General features: G+C 38.9%; 1 protein-coding gene across 1 annotated transcript in view; it reads left to right on the plus strand.

Moving 5' to 3' along the window:
• The first annotated feature begins 406 nt into the window (after positions 1–406).
• LOC150079095 (translocon-associated protein subunit alpha-like) overlaps positions 407–21,148 on the plus strand; it is a 175,846-nt gene continuing 155,104 nt past the window's right edge. The window contains exon 1 of the mRNA XM_090382767.1: positions 407–512. Coding sequence (XP_090238893.1) covers positions 452–512 — 61 coding nt within the window. The 5' untranslated portion in view covers positions 407–451. The remainder of the gene's footprint in view (positions 513–21,148) is intronic.

Genomic DNA, 21,148 nt, shown 5'->3' on the forward strand with positions numbered 1-21,148 from the left:
ACTATTAACATATACGGCTCAACATGGTTTTAGTCGCTGGTGCGCTTAAAAACTCAACAGTACGTTACTACAACAACAAGCAACCAGTCCCCACTGCTCCAAAATTGTACACCATTCGTTCATGGTAACAGCAAGAAATGGTTCATGTAAGGCCTGAATTGGTAATTGTATGTAATTGGTAATTGTATGCCCTGTGTTTATTTTTTCACAATATATATAATTTTTGGGCTAAAATAACGCTAAATTCCATAAATATCAAACATGTAAACTGCAGTATTAACTGGAAGGTTTCTTGGGCTATTTTAAATTTTTTCCCCTAACTTTAATTTTTTTTTTTTCTTTTTTATGTTGTGTGCTGCTTCTGGCACGAGTAGACGGTTTTTGGTTTAGAATGTTGTGACGCCGGCACGTTAACTATTGTACTTTTGCTTTTGTTTGCTGTTATACAACAATGCTGAAAAGAATCGTCATTGTAATAATTATGGCGCTGCCACTGATTTTCCAAGACTGTGGTGAGTGAGAACTTTTTCGACAAATTTCCCCCACAACACGTGACAATGTTATTAGAATGCCGTGACGTCAAGCAATTCAGCCACAGATTTCAGTTGGTTTCCTCCAATTACTGCACAAGAAATATATGCCTCACTAACCGCTTTCGCAGTAGCTCGACTAAATTAGTTTGGTTGGATGCGTGGTACTGATAGTGACTGGAGTGCCAACAATATTCAATTGCTATTTAGTCATTATATAAATTTAAAGATGCTTGGAAGCAATGCAAAGAGAATATGACATATTTTTATTTGTGCTTAATGTATGATAAGAAATGAGACTGATCATTTCCTAGTTTAGTTATAAATCGTTTCTCTTTGCGATATTCGCGAAAGTGTTCTCTGTATTTGAATATATCATGATTGCTCTCAAAATTTTATTGCCCCAATTCTAAGTATTCGTTATAAATTTACATTGAGTGAATAATGCTGCACAATGTGTGTGTGACGCTCACTTAGTCTTCGGTATTTCAAAGTTAAAAGTACAATAAATAAATATGCGATATTATTTTTATATCGTGCTGTTTTGCGCTATGGGAAAATGCTGCGCTGTAGGGGCTCTAGCGTGAACACGATGTTATATCGAAGAACGTAATTATAAATGATAATTGCACTTTTTCGGTTTGTGAATGGCGAGTTGTGGGTGATCATTGGTATGAAATTGTTTAAAATCTTGAAAAAAAAACTTAAATGAATATAATGATAATTTTACTTTTCCCCACGATTCAATTCTAGCGTTTCACCCCCCCCCCTTTTTTTAATAGGCTCTAGCCACTGAAATCTCAGGAAACTAGTTGGCAGGGCCTGCCAGAGTAAAATATAGAGCTACTGGGTATCTGGTCTGCCTCCACGAGGCCAAGTGTGGGCAACGTTGGGTCCCATCAGGGGCCCAGCGGCTAGAACAACGAACTGTTACACCCACAATGAAAGCAACGCGGATAGGGGAAACCCCTGGTGCCGTTTAACACCAAATACATTTTACACTTTATACCCCACGATGACAAGTATTTAAATAAACCACATGATAAGTATGCCCACTTGTCATAATGCATCTTGGAAGGGAATAATGTAAGAAAAAAGCAGAGGGGCAATTTTTTTTAAAGCTCTTTTGATGTTATATTATTTAATTATGCAAATAGTTCAATGATTTTCAACATATCATTGTAGATGAAGAATTCCGCATTTTGAAAATAATTTTCGTTTGTCCACCTTCATTCTCCATTATGTTTATATGTTTTCCCTTATTATATATATCCACTCATTAATAGGTTGTATTTTATCCGATTTCCCTATGTTTAACTTAATTTGTTAATGTTTTATTTTTCTTAATGTTTTTATTTCTATGGTTTCATTTATTTGTTTTATTTTTGCTTTCCTACCTCCTCTCTCAGCTGCATTCGTTATTATAGGTCCTACTCTAGTTTTATATATTTTAACTTTTAAGTCCTGATTAATGGTTGAATTTCGACAAATTATATTATTTAATCTTACCCACTTCCTGATGTTCTGCTTACTTTACTCTGAGTTATTCCTAAACTACTTATCTATATACTTGGTTACTTAAATTTCATTACCGGTTCTGTTTTTCCTCCTAATTTATATTTTGTCGATCATTTTGCTTAGTTATGCTTTGGTTCACTTATGGATATTTTTATATTTTATTCCTTTGCTTTTGTATTAAAATGATTTAGCATTCCTCCTATTAGTACCGCATCATCCACATAGCATATTAGTTTTACTTTATTTTAATTCCTTTATTTACTTCATATAAGTTAGTTCAATGGTATCATTTCTATATACAGCAAACCAACCAAAGTTGTGCAGAGGCATCATTACGTAACATCTCATGCCCATCGATAAGTGATGCTTTCCTGGTAGAGAAGACTATTTTGTCATTCTCGGTGAGTACCACAACTACCAAGATGGCCGTTTCAGGGCTATCTGGCCATTGATTGGTGAGTGAATAGATACCCCAATGGTATAACAGCTGATAACACAGTTGTGAATCTAATTTAATGATATTACGAGTAGGAGACCGGTGGAATTACTTAACAAGTACAGGTCACTGTTGAAAAAAAGCTGTGAATTATGGTTGAATTTGAAAGTGTCTGCAATTCTGCCCAGACACGATAGGAGGGAGTATATGATGAGAGCCTTGTCGATCAATTTGGTCCCGGAAAGATTGTGTAAGGCTCAAGGGGTAGAATTATTTTCAGCCTGGTCTGTACTTGTTAACAGGAGAGACTGCTTCTACAAGGATGGGATACACTTAAATAGAAAGGGTGCAAGAATATTTGCCGATGCTATCGAGGCAGTGTTAGGTGGGTCGGAAAACTGCTAGCTTGGGAGAATATAAGGACTAATAGATTAACAGTAGCCACTGGCAGAGGTGAAAGTGATTTTTGCACTTCTTCTATTGTAATGAGCAGCAGCCTGGAAAACAAGATGCAGGGTATTTCAGAGACTGCTGGGAGTCATTGCGATAAAAGTAAACACATGGGTTGTGTTAGGGTAGCTGAGAATAGGAACAGGTGCAGGTATACTTCCGTATACACCAATGCTAGGAGTTTGGTAAATAAATTTGATGAATTTGAGGTATTGCTCAAAACATCTAATTGTTGGGATATCAGAGATGTGGTGTCACACAGATATAAGGAATGCAGAACTGGAATTTGGGGATACAATGTGTACAGGAAGGATAGGAAGGGAGGAGGAGTTATGCTATTAGTTAAGAAACACATAAAATCCAAGGAAGTGAAGCCAGTCGAGTCAGTTTGGTGTGACATAAGCACTGGGAAAACAAAGTTGAGAGTAGGAGTGTGTTATAGGCCTAATGACTCTGTGAGTATAATAAGAAACTGTACAGGGAAATAGAGTGGGCCAGTAAATCAGAGAGTCTTATAATGGGGGATTTTAATTTCCCAGATATTGACTGGACTGGAATTTGTGGGTTGGACACTCACACACTAGCAAGGCTTTTGTGGATTTACTGGATGATTATTTTCTACATCAGCATGTTTGGGAGGCAACTAGAGAGAGTAATACTGTTGATCTGATTATCAGTAGTGATTCTTCATGCATTAAGAATCTGCAGATAAAGGAACCACTTTGGCAGTGATCAGTGTGCTGAAGTGAGATTTACTCAAAGAGGTAACTACCATCAGGGGCATAGGGAAGGGTTTTTGTTTTTGTTAAGGCAACTACGGTGGTCTGAAACAGTATTTAAATTCTATATGGTGGGACCAACTGATGATGTTACCAACAGCAAATTCAAAATGGGAAGCATTCAAAGAATTAATCTTGGAAGCTACTATGCTTTTCATACCAACAAAGAAATATTGTTCAAGATTCAGGCCTAAATGGATGTCACAGGAACTAATTAGACATGTGGCAGAGAAGAAAAATAAATGCATGGGATACATATAAATTAATGGGTGACATGGAAGACTGTGATAGATATAAGCTGGTCTGTAACCAAGTCACAAAGGAGATTAGGCAAGCAAAGGCAGATTATGAGAAATCCTTGGCAAAGGATGCAAAGAAAAACAGCAAACAGTTCTTTACCTATGTAAACTCTAGAAGGAAAGGTATTATTGATGGTTCAACTGTTGATGAACCATCAACAGTTGAACCTGAGCTAAGTTTGTTAGCTCAGGTGGCTAACAAACTAAATAAGTATTTTGCATCTACATTCACAGGTAGCTAACAAACTACTACTATTATTATTATTAGCCACATGGTGGAATTATTAACCACAGGGGTGTATTTTGCATCTACATTCACATATGAGGAGTTCTTCAGGGAGGGGAATGCCAGAGATGAATTAAACTCTGTCAGTGAGCTAGATGATTTTGAAATAACTAAGAGGAAAGTGGAGGAGAAATTGTTGAAGATAAACATAAAAAAGGCACCTGGGGTGGATGGGATCTATCCAGTTATATTAGAGGAGGCAGCAAAGGAAGTAAGCAAACCCTTAGCCATAATTATGAGAGCTTCTTTGGACTCGGGGGAAGTACCCGTGGGCTGGAGATGTGCAAATGTGACCACAATTCACAAAGGAGGATCAAAGGGCGACACAAGTAATTATAGACTTGTTAGTTTAACTTCTGTTGCATGAAAATTAATGGAGGCACTGGATAAAGAAGCACTGCAGGATCATCAAGACAAGACTTCAGTTATAGCTCGGACACATCATAGTATCCGATCCAATTTGATCGGATACTATGATGTGGTTACAAAGGAACTGGATGCAGGGAATAACTTTGATATCATATATTTGGATCTTAGAAAGGCTTTTGATACTGTTGCACATGGAAGGCTGCTGAACAAATTGGAGCAGTGTGGCATTGGAGGCAAAATGCTGCTATGGGTAAAGGGATGGTTGAGTGGGAGAAGATAGAGAGTGGTAATCAATGTACACTACTCATCGTGGACTAATGTTATTAATGGAGTCCCTCAAGGTTCAGCGTTGGGTCCATTGTTATTTTCTGTATTTATAAATGATATTGGTGGTATATCAAGCTTAATGTCGAAGTTTACAGAAGATACAAAAGTTGGCAGGTTTGTTAAGGACACTAATGACAGTATGCTGCTGCAACAGGATCTAGGAAAGTTGAGCAGATGGGCTTGAGAGGTGGCAAATGAAGTTTAACTTTGACAAATGTTAAGTACTATATATGGGAAGCAGTAACACCAGAGTAACGAATCAACTGTGGTACTACACTGACAGTGGTAGAGAATGAAAAGGACCTGGGGGTAATTGTGTAGGCAGAGATGAAGTTTTCTGAGCAGTGCAGACAGTCTGTCTGCACTGCTCGTGTCTTGTCAATGATATACAGGAATTTTTCTAGCAGGGATAAGAAGGTGATTATCCTCTTGTATAAGGCACTGGTCAGGCCACACCTTGAGTACTGTATACAGGTCTGGAGGCCTCATTTTAAGGAGGAGGTAGAGCTGTTGGAACGAGTACAGAGAAGGGCAACAAGATTAGTGAATGGAAGAAAGGGTTGCTCTTACAAAGAAAAGCTTAAGTTTTGCAAATTACAGTGTCTGGAGACTAGGCTCCTGCGAGGTGATCTGATTGAGGTATATAAATCCTTGAATGGTTTGAGCATGCTCAATGCTGGTGGGATTTATCCTCTTGCTCAGAATAATCACCTGAGAGGGCATAAATTCAAATTGAGGAAAGACAGTTGTAGGATAGATGTGCGGAAGTTTGCCTTTAGCCAGCAGGTAGTTGGTTGGTGGAACAGACGTTCATCCTTTGTTGTGGAAGTTGATAGCCTAAATAAATTAGTCTGTGCTGGACAGGTATTTGGAACGAATGGAGGAGTAAAATGGGAGCATTTTGTTTTTTTTTTGGCTGATGTTGCATAAGCTTGCTTGCATCATATGCCTATGCTAATTCTAATCTAATTTCATAACATCAGATTCCAAGTTAGGTGAAATTTGATACATACAGGATTTAGGGCTAAAGGCAACTGCGAGAAGAGTTTATTATCATATAAGTTTGTGCATTATCATCATTTCTGTATACAGTAAACCAAACTTCAGTAGGTTTACTGAAATGATGCTGTTGCACCAATTTATAAGACAGTAAACTACTCACATTCTGAGGCTTTTAGTCCTAAATCCTGTAATCCTATATTTATTTACTTCACTAATTAATTAATTCATCAATTATCAGGCTGAATAAAATCATATTCATTGAGTCTCCTTGTCTTATTCCTTGATCTGTTTTGATAATGTGTGTGTGTGTGTATACACACACACACACACACACACACACACACACACACACACACACATATGTATATTTATTTTTTTTTATTATTTTTTTTTAAACTTAATATCAACTGGATAAATTGGAGAATTTGCATACAACTGTCGAAATTTAATAAGAATTTAGAATATAAGTATTAGGTTTGAAAACTATACCCATGAGGCCAAAGGGCCAAGTATTTAGGTAACCTAAGTTGGACTTCATTCTTGTACCCTATAAATAAAACACAGATTATAATTAGCATTAGCATTTGAGTAGGTGGTAGATGACTTTCATCAACCGGTGAAATACCACCACTTTGCTTATTGGAGGCTTGAAGTGGTGAAACCCATGTTTAGTCTCCAGAGCAAAGTTTCTGGCATCCCCACCCCTCCCCCCATACTTCTCCTCCAACCCATGCACTGTACTTAGTACTATAGGTTTTGATACCTTTCGTGTTTGGGGTTTTCATAAAAAAAAAAAAAAATATATATATATGATGCAAGAAAGCAAGCTTACGCAGCATCAGCCAAAAAAAAAAAACAAAACAAAACACTTCCATTTCACCCCTCCGTTCGTTCGAAATACCTGTCCAGCTGAGCCTTAAATTTATTTAGGCTATCAACTTCCACAACAAGGGATGGAAGTCTGTTCCACCAACCAAATACCCCCCCCTGGCTAAAGGCAAATTTCCGCACATCTATCCTACATCTGTCTTTCCTCAATTTGAATTTATGCCCTCTCAGGTGATTATTCTGAGCAAGAGGAAGAATCCCATCAGCATTGAGCATGCTCAAACCATTCAAGGCTTTATACACCTCTATCAGATCACCTCGCTGGTGCCTAGTCTCCAGACACTGTAATTTGCAAAACTTAAGCCTTTCTTCATAAGAGCAACCCTTTTTTCCATTCACTAACCTTGTTGCCCTTATCTGTACACGTTCCAGCAGCTCTACATCCTTCTTGAAATGAGGCCTCCAGACCTGTATACAGTACTCAAGGTGTGGCCTGACCATTGCCTTATACAAGGGAATAATCACCTCCTTATCCCTGCTAGAAAAATTCCTGTATATCATTGACAAGACACCATGAGCTACTCTTTCAGCCCATCTGCACTGCTCAGAGAACTTCATATCTGCCTGCACAATTACCTCCAGGTCCTTTTCATTCTCTACCACTGTCAGTGTAGTACCACAGAGTTGATGTGTTGCTCTAGGGTTGCTGTTTGCCATATGTAGTACTTTATATTTGTCAATGTTAAACTTCATTTGCCATCTAGGGTTGAAATTGAAAGTGTCTGCAATTCTGCCCAGACACGATAGGAGGGAGTATATGATGAGAGCCCTGTCAATCAATTCGGCCCTGGAAAGATTGTGCAGGGCTCAAGGGGTAGAATTTTTTTCAGCCTGGTCTGTACTTGTTAACAGGAGAGACTGCTTCTACAGGGATGGGATACACTTAAATAGAAAGGGTGCAAGAATGTTTGCTGATGCTATCGAGGCAATGTTAGGTGGGTCGGAAAACTGCTAGATTGGGGGGATACAAGGACTAATAGATTAACAGTAGCCACTGGCAGAGGTGAAAGTGATTCTTGCACTGCTTCTATTGGAATGAGCCGCAGCCTGGAAAATAAGATGCAGGATATTTCAGAGACTTCTGGGAATCATTGGGGTACAAGTAAACACATGGGTTGTGTTAGGGTAGTTAAGAAAAAGAACAGGTGCATGTATACTTGTGTGTACACCAATGCTAGGAGTTTAGTAAATAAATTTGATGAATTTGAGGTATTGCTCAAAACATCAAAGGCAGATATTGTGGGGATTTCAGAGACGTGGTGTCACACAGATATAAGAAATGCAGAACTGGAATTTGGGGACTACAATGTCTACAGAAAGGATAGACAGGATAGGAAGGGAGGAGGGGTTATGCTATTAGTTAAAAAACACATAAAATCCAAGGAAGTGAAGCCAGTCGACATCGCTGGACAGTGCAGTGTCGAGTCAGTTTGGTGTGACATAAGCATTGGGAGATCAAAATTGAGAGTAGGAGTGTGCTATAGGCCTAATGACTCTGATGAGTATAATAAGAAACTGTTCGGAGAAATAGAGTGGGCCAGTAAATCAGAGAGTCTTATAATGGGGGATTTTAATTTCCCAGATATTGACTGGAATTTGGGGGCTGGTCACTCACACAGTAGCAAGGCTTTTGTGGATTTATTGGATGATTGTTTTCTACATCAGCATGTTCGGGAGGCAACTAGAGGGAGTAATACTCTTGATTTGATTATCAGTAGTGATTCTTCATGCATTAAGAATCTGCAGATAAATGAACCACTTGGTGGCAGTGATCACAGTGTGCTGAAGTGGGATTTACTCAAAGAGGTAACTACCATTAGGGGTAAAGGGAAGGGGTATTGCATTCGTAAAGGCGACTACAATGGACTGAGACAGTATTTAAATTCTATACAGTGGGATCAACTGATGATATTGCCAACAGCAAATTCAAAATGGGAAGCATTCAAAGAACTTATCGTGGAAGCTACTAGGCTTTACATACCAACTAAGAAATATTGTTCAAGGTTTAGGCCTAAATGGTTGTCAGATGAACTAATGAGGCATATGGCAGAGAAGAAAAATGCATGGGATACATACAAATTAACACGTGACACGGACGCCTATGATAGATACAAGTTGATCTGTAACCAAGTTACAAAGGAGGTTAGGCAGGCGAAGGCAGATTACGAGAGATCCTTGGCAAGGGATGCGAAGAAAAACAGCAAAGAGTTCTTTACTTATGTAAACTCTAGAAGGAAGGGGATGAATCAGATTGGTCCACTTGAGATCGATGGGTCAACTGTTGATGACCCTGCTCGGGTAGCTAACAAACTAAATGAATATTTTGCATCGACATTCACACATGAGGAGTTATTCAGCGAGGGGAATGCCAGAGGTGTATTCAATTCTAGCAGTAAGCTAGAGAATCTTGTAATAACTGAGAGCAAAGTGGAGGAGAAATTGTTGAAGATAAACACAAGAAAGGCACCTGGGGTGGATGGGATCTATCCAGTTATATTAAAGGAGGCAGCAAAGGAGGTAAGCAAACCCTTAGCCATAATTATGAGAGCTTCCTTGGACTCAGGGGAGGTACCCATTGACTGGAGATGTGCAAATGTGACCCCAATTCACAAAGGGGGATCAAAGGCTGACACAAGTAATTATAGACCTGTGAGTTTAACTTCTGTTCCCGGAAAATTAATGGAGGCACTGGTGAAAGAAGCACTGCAGGATCATCTAGACAAGACTTCAGTTATAGCTAGGACACAGCATGGTTTTGTTAAGGGGAAGTCTTGCCTGACCAATTTGATTGGATACTATGATGCAGTCACAAAAGAACTGGATGCAGGGAATAACTTTGATATTATATACTTGGATCTTAGAAAGGCTTTTGATACTGTTGCACATGGAAGACTGCTGCACAAATTGGAGCAGTGTGGCATTGGAGGCAAGTTGCTGCTATGGATAAAGGGGTGGTTGAGGGGGAGAAGACAGAGAGTGGTAATCAATGGACACTGCTCATCGTGGACTAATGTTATTAGTGGAGTCCCTCAGGGTTCAGTATTGGGGCCTTTATTGTTTTCTGTATTTATAAATGATATTGATGATGGTATATCAGGCTTAATGTCCAAGTTTGCAGACGATACGAAGGTTGGCAGGGTTGTCAAGGACACTACTGACACTATGCTGCTGCAACAGGATTTGGAAAGGTTGAGCAGATGGGCTTCGAGGTGGCAAATGAAGTTTAACATTGACAAATGTAAAGTACTACATATGGGAAACAGCAACCCCAGAGCAGCGTATCAACTCTGTGGTACTACACTGACAGTGGTAGAGAATGAAAGGGACCTGGGGGTGGTGGTGCAGGCAGATATGAAGTTCTCTGAGCAGTGCAGACGAGCTGCAAGAGTAGCTCATGGTGTATTGTCAATGATATATAGGAATTTTTCTAGCAGGGATAAGGAGGTGATTATTCCCTTGTATAAGGCAATGGTCAGGCCACACCTAGAGTACTGTATACAGGCCTGGAGGCCTCATTTCAGGAAGGATGTAGAGCTGCTGGAACGAGTACAGAGAAGGGCAACTAGATTGGTGAATGGGACAAAGGGGTTCTCTTACGAAGAAAGGCTTAAGTTTTGCAAATTACAGTGTCTGGAAACTAGGCACCAGCGGGGTGATCTGATAGAGGTGTACAAAGCCTTGAATGGTTTGAGCATGCTCAATGCTGATGGGATTCTTCCTCTAGCTCAGAAAAATCACCTGAGAGGGCATAAATTCAAATTGAGGAAAGACAGATGTAGGATAGATGTGCGGAAATTTGCCTTTAGCCAGTGGGTGGTTGGTGGGTGGAACAGACTTCCATCCCTTGTCGTGGAAGTTGATAGCCTAAATAAGTTTAAGGCTCAGCTGGACAGGTATTTCGAACGAACAGAGGGGTGAAGTGGAAGTGGTTATTTTTATTTATTTATGTTACTTTTTTTTTTTTTTTTTTTTGGCTGATGCTGCATAAGCTTGCTTTCTTGCATCAAATGCCTCTACTAATGCTAATGCTAAATGCTAATCTCTCAGCCCATCTGCTCAACCTTTCCAGATCCTGTTGCAGCAGCATAGCATCAGTAGTGTCCTTAACAACCCTGCCAACCTTTGTATCGTCTGCAAACTTGGACATTAAGCATGATATACCATCATCAATATCATTTATAAATACAGAAAACAATAATGGACCCAACACTGAACTCCGAGGGTCTCCACTAATAACATTAGTCTACGATGAGCAGTGTCCATTGATTACCACTCTCTATCTTCTCCCCCTCAACCACCTCTTTATCCATAGCAGCAATTTTCCTCCAATGCCACATTGCTCCAATTTGTGCAGCAGTCTTCCATGTGCAACAGTATCAAACGCCTTTGTAAGATCCACATATATAATATCAAATATAATAAAATACTAAAATTAAAATGATGTAGCTAATTATTGATAATTAGATACATTGAATGGAATGTTAACTAGAGCTAGCTCCACCTAATACAAATGTATATCCCATCAATAATTGGCTGAGGCTATCTGTTTCTGTTTGCCATTTGCCAGTTTGTCTAGGTTCAAATATACTGCAAATATAATATCATTGTATCCAATTATCAATAATTATCTACATCATTTTAATTTTATTATAATCTATGTTTATTTATAGGGTACAACAATGAAGCCCAACTTAGGTTACCTAAATACTTGGCTCTTTGGCCTCATGGGTATAGTTTCAATCCTAATACTGTACTTATATTCTAAATTCTTATTAAATTTCTCCAGTTAAATGCAAATTTTCCAATTTATCCAGTTGGTATTAAATTTTAAAAAATAATATACAGACTGATGTAATGTTCAATCATTATTTTGATGGCATTAATCTGTTCTGATACTCCTTTTCTATTTATATTCCTCAAATTCCATATTCTCTACATAATTTGATATATATATATATACAGTATATATATATATATATATATATATATATATATGTCTATATCTGATTACTTCTCTTAATTGTAGCTTTTAGATTTCTGTTACTTCTTTTACTTTAACTCTCTGAAAAGCTTTTGTTAATTCTATGAAATACATATAAATTGGTCTTTTATTCTATAATGTTTTTCTGTTATCTGCTTTATCATAAATATTGTGTCTGTGCAGAATGTAATTTTCCCAAATCCTTGCTACTCATCACTTAATTCTTAATTTTATGTAATTCTGACATTACTTTTGTATACATTTTCAGAGCTGTGTTCAATAAATTAATACCCTCAATAATTTTCTGGTAGTTGCTTATCCCTTTTTTATACATTGTTCTTTCATGAATCACTTTTCATATTTTCTCCAATTTTTAAAATTTTTTTTTTCAATATTTCTATTAATTCTGTAGTTAGTTTCACTCCTTAATATTTAGTAACTACAGTAATTTGTTTTATCAATACCTGCACTATTCCAAATTTAGTTTTCTTATAATTTCTTTAAATTTCTTCTACATTTAATTCTATGTCAACATCATTAATCTTATATTTGTTTTCTAATATTTGCTACCTTTTGCTTGTATATAATTTTTTTAAAGTAATATACCCATGTGACTGAATATGTTATTATTTTAACATATTCATTTAATTCTTTTCTTTGATTCTATTTTATTCACCAAATTTTTCTTTCTTCTTTCTACCTTCTACCAAATTTTTCTACCTTCTTATATTAAAATTTTTCTCTCATTTAAGAATCATGTTCTAATTCTTTTGAAAACCTCTCCCAATGCCCTTGTTTTATTATTCTTATCTCCACATTGGTTCTGTTTTGAATCTCTGTATTCTTATATCTGTGCATCTGTTTTATTTCATAAATGTTTCTGAAATGCTCTTGCTTTGGTCTTTGCCAAATCTTACTTTTTCTGTATACCATAATGGCCATTTTTATTCTTTTTTTATTCTGTTCTCTTAATTTCCTAATACTTTTGTCTTGTAATAATTCAATTTTGAATTTTGTTTCTTTATCTTTGTTTATTTTTCTTTTGCTTAAAAGATTCTTTAATTCTGGATGTTCCCACTGCTAATTTATGATTGCTTCCAATATCTGCCGATGTGTTATTGCTTTATATATACATCCTTTATATTGCTATTAGTGATTATACAGTGTTTGGAAAGTCTCTGTACACCTCTTTCAAAGGAAAGTAAGTTTTTAATGTTATTACTACAAATAATTTGTTATTGCCCAGTTTTACTGACATAAGTGGTCCATTCAATAGATGTTGAAATTGACATCCACAGACATCCAAACAGGCCTGAACACGTTTAATTTTATTTTCAAAACCTTTAGTTCTTATGTGATGCCTCTGATGTAAGCAGTTATAGCACTCTGAAGTCTCTGAAGTGATTGTGAGATTTTCTATTGTGGGTAAACTATATTGTTTGTTTCTTCCCACAGATAAAAATCAGGTAGATTCAAATTTGGTGAACAAGAAGGCCATATTGTTGGCGTTCTATCAAAACCTGTTGAAAATGACTACTTTTCAGGAGAACCATAACATACGAGGTTTTGATGGTCACAATATGCAGCCATGCAAAGTTTCTGCATTGTCTTTAAAGACTTTTGATCGGTTGATTACTTCTGAGGGTTTGCAGGGCAATGTGGGACCAAAATGAAATTCATTACAAACAAAATCAATTTTTTTACGAATTCAACATACAATGTTTTGATTGAATGCCAACGATATTTTTTTTGATATTATTCGATCTGCAAAAATTTAGCATAGGAGTGCCATCGATTGTGTAGCAGTATGAGCAGTGGCAGAATCTTGCTGAAATCACCCATTCTTCATTTCATCCTTATTCAGTTTGCTGATGAATTGTGGAGAACATTGGCAGTAACATTCAGAGGTTGTTTCATTGAAGGAGATAGGACACCTTAATGAGAGAAAATCTTTATTGCAACTAAATGAATACAATGTACATATATAGATTTAAGTGAAGTTGCAATTGTCCCGTCAGGGCCAACGGCTCACATCAGAATAGATAATTAGTTAATAGATAATAGACATAGATTGTAGATAATGCTCACATCAGAATAGATAATGCTCACATCAGAATAGATAATGGATAATGCACACTGTAAAATTAAAAACATAAAATGAATTTCTTACACATGCCATTACACTTCCTCACATTATGCAGTATTAACTATATTTACAAGTTACATCATACGGTTATATTTACAATAAAAATATCTTATTTACAATTTTATTATTTAAAAATTTTATTTACAATAAAAATATCTAATATACATGAATGGCACTTCTCTGTCAAACGAATTTTGTCGTGGCACAGGAGAGCTTGGCAGAGGGTGTGGAGGGTGCACAAACTTATTATTTGATTTTGGGATTGGAGCAAGCTGCTAACATTTCTTTCCTGTAGGTTTTATTGCTGCAAAACCTATGCAAGTCACCGTCGAGGTGCTGTACTTCAGGTAGCATTTGGTTTGGGAGGAAGCGGTCTGAGATGTGAAGCCTCCTATTCCTCGAGCAGAGCATCGGGGTTGACCGAAGTTCTGGCTTGGGTATTCTCCTGTAACACGAATCCCAAATGGACGGTGTTGAGATCTGACCTGTGATCATTTTAACTGTAGCTATCAGTCGTTGTATTTCCATGATATCAGGCAGTTGCTGCATCCCCAGTGAAGTAGCTAAGGCTGTAGTTCTGTCCTGTGGTGGAAGACAAGCTTTCTGGTTAGCCCATTTAAGTAGCCAGAATTCTGCAGCAAGGATTGGTTTCTTCGTTGTAGTAGTTGCTGATGCCCACGCTTCAGCAGCATAGAGGAGTGGAGAACAGATTACTGTTCTGATGAATTTCTTAATTAAATGAGGTTCCTTAACATAAATTAGTTGTTTAGCTAGCCATTGGAGAGAGGCTGCTCTCGAAGTGAGCTTGTCTACATGAGCATGAAACCGGAGTTTTGGGTCAAATACTATTCCCAAATCCGCATGTGTAGGAGTGGCAGATATTACAGTTCCATCGAGTGTTGGGGCTATTATTGTAGGGGTTGGTCTGAGAGAGAACACCATTAGTTTTGTTTTTTGTGGGTTGATAGAGAGTCCATACTGTTTGAGGTAAGAGGTGACGTTGATGAGACTATTATTAATGCTTGCTGTAGCTTCAAGGTGATTGTTGGAAGCAATAGGCGTTAGAATTTTTATATCATCTGCATAGGTGATGATTTTCTCATTATGATTAAAGAGGCCTGTGCGCTCTGGATTCATTATGAAACTAAAATTACTGTAACACAGAGCAAAAACGGATACAAAAATAGATTGTGACAAGTTTAATAATGGGAAATATACATATATTAGATTAGATACATACAAACAAATATATCTATGTATCTAATATTAGTATACAAATATATATACAAACAAATATATCTATGTATCTAATATTATATTAGATACATAGATATATAGATATACATAGATATATATATTACTGTGACACAGAGTGAAAACGGATACGTTTTCGCTCTGTGTCACAGTAATTTTAGTTTCATGATTTTCTCATTGTTACGGATAAGAGGCGCAATGATGGCTGTAAATAATAAGCCAGATAGGACTCCTCCTTGCGGAACACCAGCAGAAATTGCCTTCTTGTGCGATTGTCCATAGGCATCGACTTGTAGTACCCTATCATAGAGGAGTGATGCTATGAACCAGAGGATATTACCTTGGATTAGATAGTGGTCTTCCAGTAAAGCGGAGGAGCACCGACACATTGATGGCGTCAAAAGCAGCTTCAATATCCAGGTACATGATTGCGAGTTCCTCTTGCTGTTCAAAGGCGGACAATATATTACATGTGGTTGCAAGGAGGTTCGTCACTGTGGATCGGTTTCGGATTCCATAGTGGATCTGTGGCGGCTTATCTCCAAGAATCTGATTCATTAAGGTGGGCAGCATAGTTTTTTTCAGGAGCGTTGAGGAGTTAGATATCGGCCAAAAGTGCCTGGGGTTTCGAAATTTTGGATGTGGTCTGACAAGGTAGCTATTCAAGGCTTTAAGAAAATTTCTTGTGGTTACAATTCCATTGAAGATGGACTTGAGTGGTTGGAGGATGAACGGACTGAGGCATTTTACCATGAATTGTGGCACTTTGTTGGCCCCTGCGGTTGCTGTCACTGGAAGGGAGTTTATCGCTGCTGTCAGCTGGTGTGTAGAGATGGTGATGGAATGCAAGATGTCTTGTTGTAATTCATTGTCGGGATATAAAAGAGAGTTTAGTTGATCTGCACGCATGTTGAATCTGGTAATATGATCTAGCCATTGAGCTGGGTCCAGCTGACTAGGAAAGCTATGGGATTTTCCCTTTTTGAAGTTGGGCGCCCAGGTGTGCTGTTATTGCTCGTGATTTCTCCCTATTAAATTGCGCTCGTGCTCTTGAATAAGATATCCGGTCGGAAGTCTTGAGTTCTTTTCCAGATCTGGTGTAGCTGCTGCTTTAACAGGAAGGCCATGTGTACATTTGGATTCCACCAGGCTTTGGAGTAAGATGAGATCCTTATCTTCTTTGATGTGGAATATTGTGCAGTGGTGTTCATCCAGTTTGTCAATAGTGTTACAGCAAGCAAGACGTCACACGTTTCAAGGACATGCCAAGGTATAAGGGTGGCGGCTTGCAGGCATTTTTGGATGTTAAGGAGCTTGGGGCTTACGATGACAGTGGTTTGAACGTTTTTTTGGGCAGGTGGTCCCCAAGCAGAAATAATTACTTTTGCATAGATAGGGTCATGATCAGATTTGTAGTGCATCTCGGGTGGTTCTTCAGTCATACATGCTAAGGAGGAAAATAGCAAGTCAAGGTGGGTTTTCTCCTCTAGATGGGCAGTGATCGATTAGGTGTATATTTGCTGACTTCATGTAGTCAACAAGGATCTTTTTGTGGGCGGTGAGCTGTGGAAGGAGGTTGAAATCTCCGATGTTGATATGGTGAGCTGAGGGGTGAAAATGGGTGATTGCCCAGTTGGCTGCCTCAGTAATGATATCAATTGTGGGTACCGGCGGGATATACATTACACAGATATCTATTGTGGATGCGTTTCTGAGCAGTGTCATGGCTAGGGTTTCGAAATTTGGTCACTGTAGATAGTGTTGATCAATTTGAAGACTGCGTCTTTGAAGAACATAGCAACACCACCACCCTTCTATTCCTTCTGGAGGTGAACTCTGCCACATAGCCTGCTGGTGTAGCTATCACTATGTTCTGTTGCTCATGCTCAAGCCATGTTTCGGATATGGCTAAAATATTGAATTTGCCTGCTAGCAGGATTTGCTCCGTAGTCTCCATTTTATTTTGCAAGCTCCTAACGTTCTGATACATTACACTTACGGTGTCAGAGCGATGCACTTGAATTAAATTTTTGGACTTCGAAAAAGGAAGTACCACATGAGGTCGTGGGTGTCTCATTGTGATCACTGTTGGGATCGGACAGTGTAGCTTGTCTTGCTTGCTCGGAGAATTTGGGCTATTGGGTAAAATGGGGCTGCTGTCTACTGCGATGGTTGAATCAACTGTCTTGTTTTGTGTATGGCATAAGGGGCACGACCAATGTAGAACCTGGATCTTGAGTCAGCTTCCATTTAGTCGAGTGTCCGATGCGTGCTGTGTGATGTTTCTCCTTCTGACGCTGTTGCTTGGGTAGAACGGTCGGACAATAACACCAATCGGCCAGGAAGAGGGGTTACTGATAGCTTCGACAGATGTTGCTTCACAGGATAACTTGAATGAAGCGTAATTATTGCTCTTGGTAGGTAGCTTAGTGACTTCCGCACTGACGTAGAGGTCTTGAAGGAGGACGTTAGCTACTTGTTCAGGAGTTAGTGGATGCAGCCTCGAAATGAAAAAATTCTTAGATGTTCTGTTGCAATGTGGTGTCATAGTTCTGAGCCTAGAAGAATTTGATGTCCTGTTACACATGCATTTTTCATTCATGCACCTGGTTCGTGTGACTGTTTGATCCTTGGTGATGGAGTGTTGTGAGTGGGATGGGGCTGAGATCTACCCACAATCCCTGCCCATGTTGTTCTGATGGCCTTTTTATTAGGATAAATTTCAGCGGCGTGAGCTAGTGGTTCTGTATGATGGCTGATTTCACTTCTTGGTGCAATTCTCATGTGTACCGATGGCATAATTTCTGGACTTTCTTCACGACTGCATGAATTGACTGATGAGTTGTGCACGTGTGTAAGTTGTGAGGCACTCGTGATGGCTGTGCTATGGCTGGTTGGAAGGGACATGGAATGCTCACTCGGTGGAATTTTTACCTTTTCATTTGACGTGTCAGTTGAGGACTGCATTGCAAGTATATTATTGCCTTTTGCATGGGAATGCAAAATTTTCTCTGTGTAGTGATGGATTTCTGCAGTTTTTCTACTGCACTGAGTCAGGAATAGAATGACTTATGCTGCTTTTCACATCCTCACGAATTTTTCTAGAGAAAAGCTCGTAACACTTATCGTAGAATGTATCAAACTCTGATTGTACACGTTTTAGTAGGGCAGCCTTGAAGTTACTCAGCATTGGCAACAGGACCTCACCGGTTATATGAGGTTGGGTGGAATGAACAGGAGGGTTTTTTTTTCACAGCCCTATTGAATACTGCGTATTCATCTCCGCTGTGACTTCCGCATCAGGGTACTTGCTGACACTCCTTGCCGTCCAGATCGACGGGACGGCTTCGGGTGCATGGGTCCATTCAGTTTGTGAGGCAGTGCTAATGTGAGAGGTAGGATTGAGATCGTGCTGTATTCCGATGGTGCAGTTGGTCGTGGGGATCTCTTTAGCATTACTTGTTTCACTGGGAGTATCCTCAGAGTCAATTAGTCTAAGGAACGGAATGGCACTTTCAGTATTAGTGGTTGATGTAGCTGGCTGTGTGCCCTCCGGTTTCTGAGCTCGATTCCCGTCTTGAGACGTCGAACTGGGTTTCTCCGGTGAGATTTCAGATTTCCTTGGGGATACCCTCCAGCAGTGAGCACACTCTTTGGCTGACTTTGACATTTTAAAGATTTGTGACTGTCCCAAGCAGTTTCCTCACAAGGAGCGGCCGCAGACACCATTGCATATTAGTATATGTTTGACCTTCTTCAGCCAGGCCTAACAAGTGTGTATACAATCTTCCATCTGCATATTGCTTATTTCACTGCTACTATTTGAAGGCAGCAAATTTTAACGTTGATCCGAATGCTTTTACAGTGACTTCCACATAATTCTTTTAGAGCAGACACAAAGAAGGAAGGCCACTATTGTTTGTGAACTTTCAATTTCATATGGGATTAATAGCATCAGTTCCATCCGGCCACTGCTCAAGGTGATGAGATGCAGACAGGTGTTCTTCCCTCAGTAGAGACAATGCTATGATTGCTTTAGGCTAGGATTACTGAGGATAAGTGCAGTTAACAAAAGCTGTGCAGGATATGCGAGTGCCAAACACCATAAAGAGCATTCAAACATGAAAATAATATAAGATATCTATTTACCTGAACAACTATCATCCGTGATATGGTTGTATTTAGACGTGTGTTGGCACAAGGAATGCGCTAAATGCACAGTTGCAAGTTCCGGCAGTATCAAATGGACATCTGGTCATTGAAAAGATCATTATTTTTAACTTAGTTTCAGCAGAGCACAAAACGGTGCGACCGTTCACCTTCGCAAACAAACACTGATCTTGATTATTCTTCTTAATCTTAATGATTCTTCTTCTGGAGATAGCAACCCAAATACCAACCTTCTATTGATGGAGAGGTATTTGATGTAGACCATTGTATTTTCTGATGCCCATAATCAGGTATTTTGAGCATTCACATACCCTGACAAATGGAACCATGCCTCATTAGCAAAGAATGTAAGAGCCAAAATAGAATTTGTATTTTCAGTGATGAACTGTTAAAACCAGTGGCAGTAACATACCTGCTTTTGGTATCTGCTGCTTTTAATTCTTGGACAACAGTGATTTTATATGGGAAAAGGCATAGCTTCTTCCTTACTGCTAAATGCGCAGTTGCAAGAATGATGTTTTGTTGCCGTGACAACTTCCACATTGATTTTGAAAGACTTTGCAGCATTGAATATGAATTATCCAGGAGTTTCTTTTCTGTCAGTTTTGGTGGCCTTCCACTATGGTCAGTGTGTGTACAACACCAGTCTCACAGAATTTGTCTGTCAATGCACCACAGCATGTAGATGTGTACTGGTGTATTTGGAAATTTCTTAGAGAAGTTTTCTTGGAAGCTGTGTGCATACTTGCTATGCTCGTTAAAAACATACTCAACCAAAAAAATGCACCCCTCCAATAACAAAACCATCATTAAGGCACTCCATAATCGATTGCCACAATAGCTATCTCACAGCCAACTGATCTTGACACACCACTAGTTGCATGGGGGTTTTATGTCACACCACACAATGGTGCACAGTGACTTGTATCATTTTAAACATTGCTGTCATACAGGTGTATAATGCTTTTCTGAATGCGCTGTATAATCAATTACTGATTTTCTGCCCCTATTACACTGCTTGACAAAATTAAGAGAACTAAATGTTTTTGACGAATATATTATTGTGAACAGTGTCTCTGAAGGTGAATATTTGATATAATAGGCATCCAAATTTCAAGGATTCAATAGAAATCGATTTACTACCTTACAGAGCCACACATTATATAAATTATGCATGCCTATAGAAACATGGGTTGTGATCACATCACCTCATTCCCGTTTTTTGGTTTCTTAGTTGTTTAGCCACATCTCCAGTCCTTAGTGTGGCAAGTCATCATAATTTAGATGATTGTTTGAGATGGTGGCCATTGGACAGCTTGAAGCTGGGCAGGCAGAGGTGGCACATTGGCTTAATGTGTCATGCAGTGTCATCTCGGCATTATGGAAGCAGTTTCAGGAGACGGGAACCATTACAAGAATAGCTGGCCAAGGTCGACCGATAGCCGAGTCAACCAGAGAAGACTGCTATCTGGCTCTAACAGCAAGACAGAAACCGCATGATGTCCTGTCATCAACTGTCTCTTGGGGTTGCTGTGGGTACAGGTGAAAACATTTCTAACCATACTGGTTAAGAAGTCTCAATTCAAGTGGACTCTATGCAAGAAAGCCAGTGGTTTGTATCCCATTAACCCCGCAGTTATAGGGGGAACCCTGGAGACCACCATACAAATACAAATGGCACCTCTGTAGCCAGGTGGGCAAGAGCAGCAGTGC

This window comes from Mastigoproctus giganteus, chromosome 10 (genome assembly GCF_048544385.1).
Source record: "Mastigoproctus giganteus isolate SK-2022 chromosome 10, ASM4854438v1, whole genome shotgun sequence".
In the NCBI taxonomy this organism is placed as follows: Eukaryota; Metazoa; Arthropoda; class Arachnida; order Uropygi; family Thelyphonidae; genus Mastigoproctus; species Mastigoproctus giganteus.